This window comes from Pomacea canaliculata, linkage group LG8, assembly GCF_003073045.1.
Source record: "Pomacea canaliculata isolate SZHN2017 linkage group LG8, ASM307304v1, whole genome shotgun sequence".
NCBI classification, from domain to species: Eukaryota; Metazoa; Mollusca; class Gastropoda; order Architaenioglossa; family Ampullariidae; genus Pomacea; species Pomacea canaliculata.
The window spans coordinates 24605883-24619563 of record NC_037597.1 but is presented as its reverse complement, the minus strand read 5'-3'; the positions used below and the strand labels follow the sequence as shown (position 1 = coordinate 24619563).

Sequence of the window (13681 nt, the reverse complement as noted above, 5' to 3'; positions counted from 1 at the left end):
CACACATCACATCCAACATTAGCATTAAACAGTAAATTGCAGAAATTTGATGACAGTGCAAGCCTTATGTCAGTATCTTTCTCACGAGAAAGCATACCCACATTGATATACTGAAGGTTTGGCATTCTTTTCATTATGGCTGGATAACTTAAGTTTCCAGTAAATATAGGTCATTAGTTATTACCAGTTTAGAAGGGTGTCAGGACCGATTTTTCAGGAAGAGATCTGAAATTAATGAAAATTAGCAAAAATCCCAGCCTCTTTTGCTAACGTTGATTCCTGTCTGCACAGGACACTTGACTTGTTAAGCCATTATCATTACAGACGTCTCAGGCAGCGGGATTCCTGGCTTGCACTGCTGAGGTGATTCTAGCTGGCTTTGTCTGATTTGGCTCCTGTCACATCTTTCTTCGTGTCACAGTTGTGGAATGCAAAGTTGATTTTTATCACAGCTGTCGATTCTGTTAAATTATGTTTGTGTAAACAGAAATTTCTTTTATGTGATTTTCCAATAAGTTGTGTGCTGTCATAAGACTGCTGTAGCCAGTTGTAAAAACGTGTGTTAACCACAGCCTAGACCGTCGGTTAGACAGATAAAGGAAACAGATCTTTTGCTCATTTGTGGACTGCCTGCTTTGGATTTGTCTTGGAGATTCTATTTGATTGATCTGGACCATAGACACTTTTTGTTACCTCTGTTAGCCATCTAATTTAGAATGTTGTGCTTTAATTGGTCTTGACTGTCATTTGTTTTTTTTTTGACACAGTTATCCTCCAGAGAAAAGCAACATTTTTTTAAAGGTTTTGTATTTTTGTGTTTAGAATTTAGTGTTGGAGGGGGAATGCATGTGCATGTTTGTTTAATTCTCGAAACTTTTATATATTCTTGTGTGGTAGCATCATTGCTGTAATGTTGAAATAAGTGTTGATTTTACCCCCTTTGAGTTTTGATAGTACTGCTGGATTGTCCATCCCACCATTCGGGATGTTCTGTCATGTTTTATTGTGTTTCTGTTGTTATTTGCTCATAGTATGATATCTGTTTCTTTTATTTAAGTTACAGGTATAAAAAAATATGGGCATCTAATTTTTAGTGTTACAGAGTATATAAGAGTTTTAGTTCATATTTTTCTAAAAGGACAGTGGAGCAATTTTTTTTTTTTTGTTACTATTGTGTTTGCTTCAATGTAGACCTTCTGATCTGTATTGAAACAAATACTTTTTTGACATGTTTTAATGCAGTTGTGCATGTATAAAATCACACACTGTCTCACACACATTCTCTCACATCTTATTGAGGTAATCACAAGAGAGGCTGCAAATGTTAAAAGATCATACCTTATTCCAGTTTTTTTATTATCAAATAATAGAACAAGAGCAATGTAGCTACTGTTTCACCTTTACACTACAGGCAGTCACAGTTTGAGCTAGAGTCGCTGACACACCTAATTGAGTCCATGTGGACACACTACCAACCTCCAGTCTCACCACACAGCCTTGACCTCGACGAGATGTTTGGCTTCCTACAAGAGGAGAGAGCAGATTTAAAGCAAGAACAAAAGGTTGAGGCCCTTAAAGCCATCAATGAGCAGTTTGAACAACTGGACACGCTTTGTACACAAACGGAGGAGGTATGTGCTATATTAATTTAGTTTTTCAAACATCATTACCATCACCACCACCATCATCCATCAATTGTCGTTGTAAGGATGTATGTATAAATTGGAATCCTTGTAGCCAGACTGTCCATGCTTTACAAAGCATCAGGAATACAAAGACAGAAGATGATAGGGGTTAATTCTCGGAAAATTTAGTTCCCTCTCTCACCACATCCATGCACATATGCTCACACAAAGTTTATGCACATCTTAACCAAAGTAACTTCAAACTGCAGTGGGAGCAATGTTACTGCAGGGGATATTTCCAGGACAAAAAGGTCATTAGTGTTGAAGCATGGAGCTGCTGTTTGAATGGTTTGAATAGAGAATGGTAGTGAGCTCCATTGAAGGATCACACACTAAACCCTTTGGGGTCAAAGATTGGTAGTCAGTCAGTCGTCCTTTGACTGGCACTTGTCATTGGTGGGGATCACATGGATAGACACGGCAGCTGTAAAAAAGAATAGTGAATAAAAATCTCTTCTTGGCACAATGTGCTAGATGAAAACCACTGTTGAAAGTGACAATAGGTAGGTAGCAATAACTTTGTTTTATCTGAACGGTAGTAAAAGACTTAATATTTGCAGGCATCTGTTGGAAATTATTATGCAGTTTCAATTTGAATTTTGATGGTGTCATTTTGCAGGAATGTGCTTTGCTAAAACAGGACATGGCCATTCAGTCGGCACTACAGGAAGTTGAACACTCCATTGCAGAGTTTGATGAGGGCATTCCTAGCTCTCCGGGTATGTATGAGGTCATAACCAGAGCGCCAGGTAAGCCCCCACCACCACCGCGCACATCATCTCTGGTGGGACTTCCTCCTGGAGTCAGCCAGGCTACTGCCTTCCTTCCCCCTGTCCCTACACCACCTCCTCCGCCACCTCCTCCACTTGAAGATCACTTTGCTCCTGGACCACCGCCGCCGCCGCCACCACCACCACCGCTTCCTCCTGGTGTACCATGTGCTCCTCCTCCACCACCATCAGAAGGGCCACTACTACCACCACCTCCTCCTCCACCGCCGCTACAACCTATAGAAGGACTTCCACCTCCACCTCCACCCCCTCCCGATCAGTCTTCAGTGGAAGAGGCTTTACCCCCTCCTCCACCCCCACTAGCCTTCCCCCCACCACCTCCTCCACCACCCCCTCCAGATACCACAGACACAGAGGTGGAAAATCCATATGCTGAGCTGTCTGAAGTCCGCAAAGCTTCTCTGACAGGTGGAGTTCCCCATCACACGGTACATGTGGTTCCACCCCCTCTTCCTCCATCTCCTTCTCCATCTCAGAACTCAAGAGGGTCACGCAGAAGTTTGGCTTTGCGGCTGGAACAGGACCATCCAGGAGTCGGGGCAGGGGTAGGAGCATCGGGGCTGGTGCCTGTGCCAGCAGACATGGGCCAGCTGTCACCAAGCATGCAAGAGCGTCTAGATTCCATGATGCATGAAAATGTGAACACTGCAGTCCCCCCACAATATGTGTCACCTGCAGCTGAGACACCAGAGTTGCCTGAAATGGATGGTGTGTTTGACATCTTGGAGTTTGCAGAGAAGTTCTTCAATGACCATGAGCGGGACCCTGGTGGTACAATGATGAGGAGCATTAGAAGACGAAAGCCGTCAGCAGTGGTAGGATTGATATCAAGTTTCTATTATTTTGAAAAGTCTTGTGTTGGTGTAAAAGTTTTTGTGAGTCCCACTAGCTAAGACACAAAGATGCATAGACACAGGTCATTCTCCTACCAAGCAGTTAGAATAGGATTACCCATCAGCCTTCGCCTCTGATTCTCTTACCACCTTCAGGTCTAAACTTAAGACACATATTGTCAGAATGAACTTCACTGTGACTCTGTCCTGACCATGAGCATGCATAGTGTGTGTCTGTAATTTATGTGTATGAGTGAGTGTATGTTGTAGAAGTGAGCGTGTCTGTTACATGCAAATATGGGTGAATGGTTGTTGATAATTTAGTGGATATATTATTTATGTAAAGCACTCTGAGCAAATCCTTGGAAAGGCACTATATATGTAAATCCTCATTATTATTATTTTCAAGTAAGTTTTCCAATATTGTCATCCTTCCAGATCTCAGAGTGCTAAAATTGTGTGTGTGTGTGTACTCTCTGGAGGTCAAAGAATGATAAATGCAAATTTATAATTAAGTTTTTCTGCCAAGTTTTGCTGCTGAAAGGTCTTATGTGCAGTTTTGTTCATTGTCATGTATCAAAGTCTTTGCTCCATACAAGCTAAGGCTGTTAGTAACAACCATAATGCAGAGTTCCTGTATGGTACCTTCAGATTTCACAAGCAGGTGTTGAATCTTTTGGCTTAGTCAGGTTGCTTTCTTTATTCAGGAAATAATGCCACGTGTGGAGATGCTAATATACAGTAGAACTGGGTTGATTCCAACTTCTCACGTCCATCTACATGACACAGAAAATATTCGACTAGCCTGCGAAATATTTAGGGTAAGAGTGTGTGTGTACATGCATGCATAAGTGTGCATATATGAAATCTACATGCAAGAGTGATATTGACGCAGAATGTGTCTACCATGATAGAATCCTCAGGGGAAATAACCAGTCTCCTGCCCCTCCTTCCATGCATTAAATGTGTAAAGGTGCTTGAGTGAAACTGCTGCCAAGAATTGAAGACTATTCAGTAAACATTTCTAAGAAGTGTGTCAGACATTTCCACAATTTCGAAAAATATCAATATTTACTGTCATTGAAGCCAAAAGTTGATTTTTATGTCTACCTATATCGTTTATGCATTCTTTGGGTTTTCAGGATCTTACAAGATATATGCGTGATGAAGTGAAGGATGACTCAGCCTTAGAGATAGTACAGAACATTGTCAAGTGTGGCATTGAGCGTATTGAGCTGCGAGATGAAATTTTCTGTCAACTGCTTCGTCAGACAAACTGCAACAATGAGCTGGATAGCCTACGACAGGGCTGGGTCATAATGTGTCTCTGTACTGCTGCTTTCTCACCCAGCAAGAACCTCCATAAGGTACATGACTGATATTAATGGCATACAGTCTTGAGAACGTGATCAGAAACTTCAATTTCATGTGAATATGCATGCATGTCTTCATCCCCATTTTTGTGCATGTGTGTGCTTGCTAATGTCTTCTATTGCTTGTTTTTTTAATGCTCTTTGATATATTGCAGTTGGTCATGTCACATAACATGTTTTTTGCTTTATTCCGTTTCCACTCGTACCTTGCACACATGGTCTATGGGACTGAACCAGATAAGGCAATGATACATCCAGACAGTCTAACAACACCTGGAAATGTTAACTAAAGCTGATGCGGCATATTCAAGATCATTATTACACAAAGAATCTGATTATCAGTATATGTATGGGGAGAGGAAAGTTTTTTTTTTCACCCCTTTTTTCCCACGTTTATCACTGATTTGTTTTGATGGCGTTGGTCTCATGTACCTCGTCTTTGTGATTCCTGTTGTTTGCAGTACTTGCTGTGCTATGTGAGGAAAGAATTGCTCTAACCCTACAATTGGAAAGTACGCTCTAATGTGCCACAGTCATCTCACTATACCCCGGGCAACATCCCGCAAGCACCCACCCTCTACAATTGAAATCGCGGTGAGTTACTGACACATAATGTATAAAGTGCATGGTTATGATATTTGTAATAATAATAATTGTTTTGTTTGTTTGTTTTTTTTTTGTTTTCAAGTTTTTGTAATATTAAATATTTAAAGTCTTTTACACACATAGGGCTTGCAGATTGTGTCACCCTCTGATAGTTTATTCTTGCAGGCAGTAGACTTGAATAGCCACATATCAAGTAGAAATGAATGAAAACCGACTAAAATATTGCCTTTGGAAGGTACCAAACAACACAGTTTGGCAAGTTAGCTGTGAACTGCAGGACATTGTAATTTTTATAAAGATGGAAAATTTCTGAACTTCCTTTTAGAGCTGCTTTTTTAAGGTCAAATGGAGATACATATTTTAGGAAATGCCCCGACTAGCATAATTTTTTTTCCCCAGTTTCATTTCAATAATATTTGTGTAAAAATATAATTGTTGCATATATATACTACCTGTCAAAGATGCAGCCAAATAGTTTTTAGGCCATATGTACAAAAAGAGAATTAAGACAACTTACACTTTGCAAGCAGGATGGAATTACATGAGTATGTGTCTTGACAGGCATTGCATGGTTGTTAAGGTAGAGACCTCAGTGAAAAGGTAGAAAGTAAAAATGTTAGTAGACCTGGAACTTGCCTGACTCTTGCCTTGCAGAGTGTGGAGCAGTTGAGCCCAATGGTGTGCAAGGTGTTTTTTATGGATGGAAAGACCAAAGCTGTGAGTCTTCAACCATGTGACACCACGACAGAGGTGCTGGACAGGCTGTCCAAAAAAATTGGTCTCAAGTCTGTTGAAGGATGGGCTCTTTATGAGGTATGGAACTGTTGATACAGGCAAAAGTATGTGACAAAATGTATTTAGCGGTTGACGCCACAGGAGAAATCAGTGTTTTCAATTACTGTATGCTTTTATGTGGATGTGCTCACATGAATGTGTGTATATATATAAAGATGCTCCTGTGCCGGAGCATCAAGTGCAGTAGCTAACATGATCTTTTAGTATTTAAATGAAAAAAGGAACTTGTTTAATGAAACCAACTTTTGCTGTTCTGCACCAGCTGCATAAAGCATTTTTACTGATGCTTCTTTCAGACAAATAAAGACTTCGAGCGATTTATCAGAAGCTATGAATATATAGCTGACATCCTTGCTCAGTGGGAGAGGTATGTTTCCAAAAGTTTAATGCAAAGCTAATAGAACAGGAAGTGCTGGTTTTTTTTTTTTAAATCTACTAAATCAGTAGTAATTGGATGAGTGTCCTTATCATTTATTTATTGTTTCCAAAGTATTACAGTGAACAACTCCAGAATTATTTATGACAAATGAAAATTTCAACTAACTATGGTAACTTGTAAAAGTTATATTGTGGCATGACATTTCAGTAAGCAATAATTATTATCTTGATCAGGAGCTTTTGACCTGCAATATACATTATTGTGTATAATTACATTTTTATTTTTTTGTCTAATGAGGATTGAGATCACAGTAACCATGCTTTCATCCATGCACATATACATAAACACATGCATGCTTATAATTACAGGCATGAAAATATAATGTTTGTCACCCGGGATAATGGTTCTTCAATAGTTTTTTTACATACAAAGTATGCCATTCTTGTTTTGCAGAATGTCTTTTGGAACCATTTTGCTTTTTTCCCATATTTTTGCAGCCTCTAGCTTTAGCTTTAAAAAAAAACTATCATGTGCCTACCCAAAAATATTTCTGAGCTTCTACAGCTTAACTTAATATAAATATGTTTGGTTGAAACACTTTCTTACACCTTCATATTTCATGTTATTAACAGTGCAGATAGCTTGTCAGCCCAGCCATCGAAGAACGAAACAATTTCAAAGAAAGGCCCCAAGATGGCACTGGGAGGGGCTGACTCCAGGCTGATGTTCCGCAAGCGTGTTTACCGACATGTGCATGACATTCCCAATGACCCCATTGAGTATCATCTCCTGTATGCTGAGGCTGTCCACAAAGTTGTTAAGGTATGATCCCTTCACATCTATTAATATAAGATCACTTTACAAGGCTGTTTAGAGACCCCATCCCAGAAACTATGCATTCTCTCTGTCTTATTCAAGCAGTAGAACCGTACCTTTATGTCATCCTTCTTGTTTCATCATCTGAGTTATTTGTGTTTTTTAATGCAGGTGATAAACTTCAAAACTGAAATTTTTTTTAATATACTTTTGGTGAAGATGTGTTAGGTCACTATGTAAATGTTTCACCATTGGTTGTACAATATAGGTCAAACAAATCTGAAAGTCCACTTAATTATTGTGCAGACGGATGAGTTCTCTGTGTCCGATAAAGTGGCCCTCCAGTTGGCAGGACTTCAGGCTCAGGTGGTGTGGGGACCCTTGAGGATGACAGAGAGTTCAGGTAGGTAGAAGAGTAAGGATCATGTGTGTGCAAACAAACAAAAAATCATTGCCATATCAGTTTTTTGAGCATGTGGTGTAACTAAAGTTAAGAAAGTTGAGAAATTCATTCTGTTTTTGTGTGCATCTTTACATATTAGTGCTGAAATCAGATATAGAGATATATATTTTCTGTTGTGACAGTTTCCATGAGTTTTTTTTTTAAAATAACTTTTTACAGTTTTCATAAGATTCTTTAAAGCAGAGAGATAGGCTGACTTTTTTTTCCTTTCTATTTCTAACACTTTGTTCATGCAAACATGCAGTATACAAGAAAACAAAGGATAATTTGAAAATGTGGAAACTTGAAAATGGTCTTGTTGGTATATGGCATTTCACGGCAGTCATAATAGTTGTTTGAAGATTTGTGCAGATGTGCTGTTGAAATGGATTTGTCTCTTGTTGTTAATGTTTCATGCGTAGCTAGAAAGTGGAAAGTTGGGTAAAACATTTGCTGATATGCTCTAACAGGTATAGTGAGGCAGACCAGTATCTCTGTAAGCGTATTCTGGCATCTTCGGGAAAAACTGGTCACAGGAAGTTGGCTAAAGCACACAAGGTATGATACTGAATAAATGATTTTACTTAGGATATTGCCTTTTAAATTTAAATGTCAGCTATGTATAAAACAGAGAAAGCACTGGATCAGGCATACTGTCCTGAAAACTCAGCTCCAGTGAGGGATAAATGACATTAATAGTAATTCTTTATATTGGCTTAGAAAGTACTAAGCCTGCTACCTTAAACAAATACTTATTGAATCTGGTGAGGATAAATATGTACAGCCCCTATAAGCTATAGGAAGTGGCCTGCACAAACCTATGTATTCTGTTATATGGCAAAACTGGCTTTCCACGCTTTTTTAACAGTCATTTGTCCATTTAAGGTGGTTAAGAGCATTTGGCATTGTGTCAGAAATTCAGTTTGATGAACAATTTTTTCAGAATCATCTCATGTAAGGACTGTGTGTGTGTATGCGTGTGTGTGTGTGCATGAATATATTTATGCAGCATTATGGTGCAGGCAAGAGTGACTTGGAGGCGAAGGTATGGTACCTGACTTGTGTCAAACAGTTTCCTCTGTATGGTTGCACCCTCTTTCCCATCGTACACAAGGGTTTGTGGTCTCATGGCTCAGACACTCTCCTGGCTATCAACATGGATGGCCTGAAATTTGTGCGGGGACGAGACAAGGCGCTCATCTACGACTTCAGATATCATGACATCGAATCCATTGCTGTTGACCCTAATGACAACTTTGTGACAATGGAAATGAGTAACAAGATGGTAGGCGGCTGTCCACAGAAGACATTCATGTTCGAGACGTATCACAAAGAGGACATTGGTCATCTAATTGCCAGTTACTGCCCACATCACGCCTCTGGATGAAGCCAGAATATGAAGGCATGAAGAAGGTGGGGACCTGAAGCAATACTCAGATTATTCTTTGCATTTTTGCCATCAAACTGCATTATAAGTTGATTCCCTCCCACCACTCCACTAACGAATTGCATATATTTATCAGCTCATAGCTAAGCTTCTTCATCTCCTAGCTCACTGCAACAGCCACATTTTCTGCAGAGGATGATATTAACTGAAAACACTAATAGTTTGTTAATTTATTATATTTAAGCTGAAGTTGTTTTCTTTTTCATGTTTACATTTTATTTGACATTTTGGTGTTTTCTTTGACCCTCTACCTGCCCAAGGTCAGGCAATTTATGATTGATACCACCCCAAGGGTAGGTTTTGTACATAAAATAGTAGTTTTAATAGGAATTATACATGTTCGCTATGTAGAATGTGATCCTTATGCAAAATAATATTAAATATAAATAGAGTATTAACTTTAAGTGACAGAACATAACATATAAATAAATGTTAACCTTTATGTGAGTGAATAAAACATTTAATTTAAATGACAATGTGGTGAGCAAGGGATGATAATTCTGACCTAAATGTCAGAGCTGATATATCTGTGTTCAGATGAAGCTGACTGATGATGAGAAGCTGAAGCTTTATGAGGAGATAGTACGCTGTCGAAAGGCATTGGCCGAAAGCCGAATTTTACAACGACCACCTCAAGAGGGCAGCACTGGCTTTATAAGAAACACATTAAGGAGGTACAACCATGTGAAATATGCTTGGCTGCTTTTTCCTTGTCTCAAATATAATATTTTAGTGAGAGAGAGATTTGAAGAACGCTTTGACTTCAACTATCACAGTGTTTCTTGTGGAAAGGCTGATCAGGAAAGCTTGAATTTTTGCAGATTAACTAAATCCAAGCTGGATAGACTGAGGAGTTATGCCAGCAGTGATGCAGGCAGCAACTTTGGCGTCGACTTCTGGTCCTACAGCAAAACACCGCTGCGCCAGTCTCTGACAATTGTTCACAACCCTGCTCACGAAGAGACTGCTGTTAAAATGTTCAGCTGCATTTTGATTTATTCTGGAATTGAAGAATCCGGTAGGCTTTGTTTCAGATAGATTTGCTTCTATAACTGATATTTTAAGTTTTATTATTCGGTTTTACTGAATTTTTTAAAATATAGTTGGTTTGACAACTGGTTTTATCAAGTGGATTAAAAACACACGTGTTTTATCACTTTTTCTCTCTCTTGCACGCACACACATGCTCTTTTCTCACCCTCTCTCACACACAATGAGAACAAATTAAAGAATTCCTTCCAAGTTGCATAATCCATTATGATACATCTTTGTCTTCTCATGAACAGATGCAGGTGTGAATGAAGTTTGATACATCTGTGTCTGGGTTTTTTATTTAAATATGCAATATATGTTGTAGTTGACACAGATGAAGATCATGTGACCATGATGCAGAATGTGATGCAGAAATGCTTGGAGAATGACCTGCTATGCAATGAGTTTTACCTGCAGCTAGTCAAGCAGACCACAGATCACCCAGGTATGTGTGAAAGGGGGCAAGGTAGTCAGGCTGGACAGGTGGGATACTGCTGCTGTAGAATAAGCTCTGATGACCAGTTGGATATATGTCTGCAAAGATGTTCAGTTGCACCATCTGTGTAGAAAAACAGTTAACTGTTAGCATGTGTGTTGTTTGCATGCTTGTTGTGATCATTTTCTCTTTAGAGCAATTTTGTCTGCTTCCAAATTTAAAAAAAAAAATTGTTTACAAAATTTAGATGAAACTTTTCACCCTTTGATTTCTCTGCTATAAGGTGATGTAAATAACTGTTTCCTGTAAAGATCTTGTTATGCTGCCTTTTTACTGTTTCCCTGTAGAGCTGTTGATGGATAAAAGCATGGAGATTCTGTTCTTCCTTCATATCTTAAACTTTTTTCACTGTGAAACTTGGTCTGCAATGTTTCCAAAAGTGTCCTATGCCATGGTTTCTGTATTCTTTGTACTTTGCTGTCTCCTGCAAGAAGCATGATGTTCTTGTTGTATGTTGCATGCTTAACTGTAATGAACTATCTTTTTGCCTAGGACAGATGCCAAAAATGCTAAACAGAAATCGAGTAAGTATCATTCTGATGTGAAACTAGAAGTTTATCTTTTTCCCGAAGGTTAAACATCTATCATGATTTCTGGGTGGTGTGTGTTTGCCTTCTATTATTAATTATTGAGTCAGTGTTTAACTTAGTAAAGATAAAGGTGGAGATTATAGCAAGAAAATATTGCTCAGTTTATTTCTTTTATCACTAGTAGCATGTAGCTTGTTCTTTTGCTGCATGTATGTTCCATGATGCACTAAGGGAATGTGATTTTTGTAGAAAATAACCTCTCTTACTTTCTTTTTTATTCTCTTTCTCTGTTGATATAATCATTGTCATTCTTGCTGACTGAAGAAAGAATTCCTTTCAGCAATTCAAATTATTTTGAAGTCAGATATGGAATTCACTATTTTGTAAACTTTATAGTTTTAAAAAAAAAGTTTCAACATTTCTCTAGATCTAAAGGAATGGACAAGGTGTTATTTTATACAATAATTTTCAAATCTGTTATGTTGTATATTCAGAATGTAGTTTGATCAAGTTTTGTGATGAAATGTTGCAACATTCAATGTAAACTGACATGTAAATTTTGATCTATTGCCAGTTTGGACATTATTGACAAACAATTATATTTGAAGGCTTATGAGTATGTTGTTTGACTTTACAGACCCCAACAGTTTGGTGAATCGCCGATCATGGCAGCTGCTGTCAGTAGCATGCGCAACATTGCCTCCTGTTCATACACGAGTTCACAAGTATGTTCAGGTCCATCTCAAGAAGTGTGCTATGGACACAACCTCAGAAGAGGGTAAATTTGCTCGCTTCAGTCTCAAGGTAAGAGAGCGTTTCTGATGTTATGTAACCTTAAAATGTTATTAATCCTCTCTCAGAGAAGTCACAAACCTTTGAAAGCTTGACCATGGAATAGACATGCCACTTTCTTGGAAACTCAAGTATCTCACATTTAATGATGAGTTAGTGTTCTTTCTTACAACTTCAGGATCTGCATCTTAATTGTAAATTCTCTGTTTTGATACTTTATTTGTAGCTTCTTACCCTCCCTGTTTAGTTTTCTTTTTCGCTGTCAAAGAAGTCTATATAGCAGCTAACACATACCGCATCACACCGTACGCATCACAGTCACAATCCTCCTGCCCCTCTGAGCAACATGTGACCTAGCACCTTTCCTGATCATTATTACAGTTTACAGACTTCAAAGCCTTTTCTGTAGGCATAGGTAATGAGCATTTTCAGAAGTAGAATTTTCTGGCAGACGTGGACTGTAAAGGTTATGTTTGATTGCACCTTGTAAGATTGTGCCAGTCTCTGGAGTAAATTTTTCTTAACGTGCCCAAAACAATATATAAAATACATGAAGTTGCATGTTTCATTATTTTGCAGTGCCTGAATAGAACAGGGGAAAAGAAGAGGAGGAAGTTTCCACCTTCTGTACGAGAAATTCAGTGTGTGATACAGAGGTATGTCAGGCAGTAGACATTCCTATTGGGACTAAATCTAAAGTAATACCCTATAATTCTTGCTCACATTTTGGCTCACTGCTAACCTCATGGAGAGTACAATTATCATCAGCTGTCTCTCTTTTTATCAATATCACATCCCCATACTTCCTTTGCCCTAATCAGCAATCCCTCATTTCATATTGACTCCAGATTTTTTTGTCCAGACATCATGACATCCTGTTTAATTTTCATTATGGTACTTAGACTGTAATATTTGTGTGGTATCTCAAAAGATCTGCATTTTTGTGACAGGAAACTGATAACTCAGAGAATTTTTTTCCTGAATGGTGATCAAAGAGTGGTGGAGTTTGACTCGGCTGCAACATGTGGGGAGGTATTGTGTAGTCTTTGTTTTGGTGAGCTGTTCTTTGCTCACTTCTTATGACAGTGCTTTCTAACATAAAAAAAGGACTATTAAATGCCATGGTTTATTTATTTACAGCAAATACACTTAATTTGTTAAAGTTTTGCTGCACAGCATTATAAATAAGGGAGCAGTTTTATCAGTGATAAGGATTGAAACAGACATTTTTAATGAGCCAATAGCCTGTAGTGTTCTGGTATTTCATGAATATTACATTTGATGCATTATTTTGGTGTCAGTTGTAGTCAACAAATACCCGAGATAATTTGTGTTTCTTACAAGAATTGTGGTCTCTGCTGGCACGACAAGTTTGAGTTTATATTATTATCTAAGCTGTGTTCTTTAAGTATTTTGATTGCATTAAGTGAGGAAGTATTCTTGTGCTTCTTGCAATGCCAGGTGATCAAGATCATCCAAGCAAAGATTGGCATGCGTTCAGATGCTGAAGGCTTTGGCATTTATGAGGTCATGACCAGCTCAGCATCCTTCACTTGCCGAGGCATGGGTGTTGATGAGCGAATGTCTGACACCATCAGCAAATGGGAAAGGTTATCACGCAGCGGTGCTGTACAGGAGTTCCACCTCACTTTTAGGGTGTGTAG

General features: G+C 38.6%; 1 protein-coding gene across 1 annotated transcript in view; it reads left to right on the top strand.

The window, feature by feature from the left end:
* LOC112570797 (unconventional myosin-VIIa-like) overlaps nt 1–13681 on the top strand; it is a 71961-nt gene that overhangs the window by 45710 nt on the left and 12570 nt on the right. The window contains 21 exon segments of the mRNA XM_025249420.1: nt 325–363; nt 1412–1631; nt 2305–3291; nt 4017–4130; nt 4452–4676; nt 5144–5164; nt 5166–5276; nt 5943–6101; nt 6380–6450; nt 7095–7284; nt 7585–7649; nt 8158–8278; nt 8730–9096; nt 9099–9133; nt 9705–9841; nt 9989–10185; nt 10525–10644; nt 11863–12029; nt 12597–12673; nt 12968–13049; nt 13479–13673. Coding sequence (XP_025105205.1) covers nt 325–363; nt 1412–1631; nt 2305–3291; nt 4017–4130; nt 4452–4676; nt 5144–5164; nt 5166–5276; nt 5943–6101; nt 6380–6450; nt 7095–7284; nt 7585–7649; nt 8158–8278; nt 8730–9096; nt 9099–9133; nt 9705–9841; nt 9989–10185; nt 10525–10644; nt 11863–12029; nt 12597–12673; nt 12968–13049; nt 13479–13673 — 3700 coding nt within the window.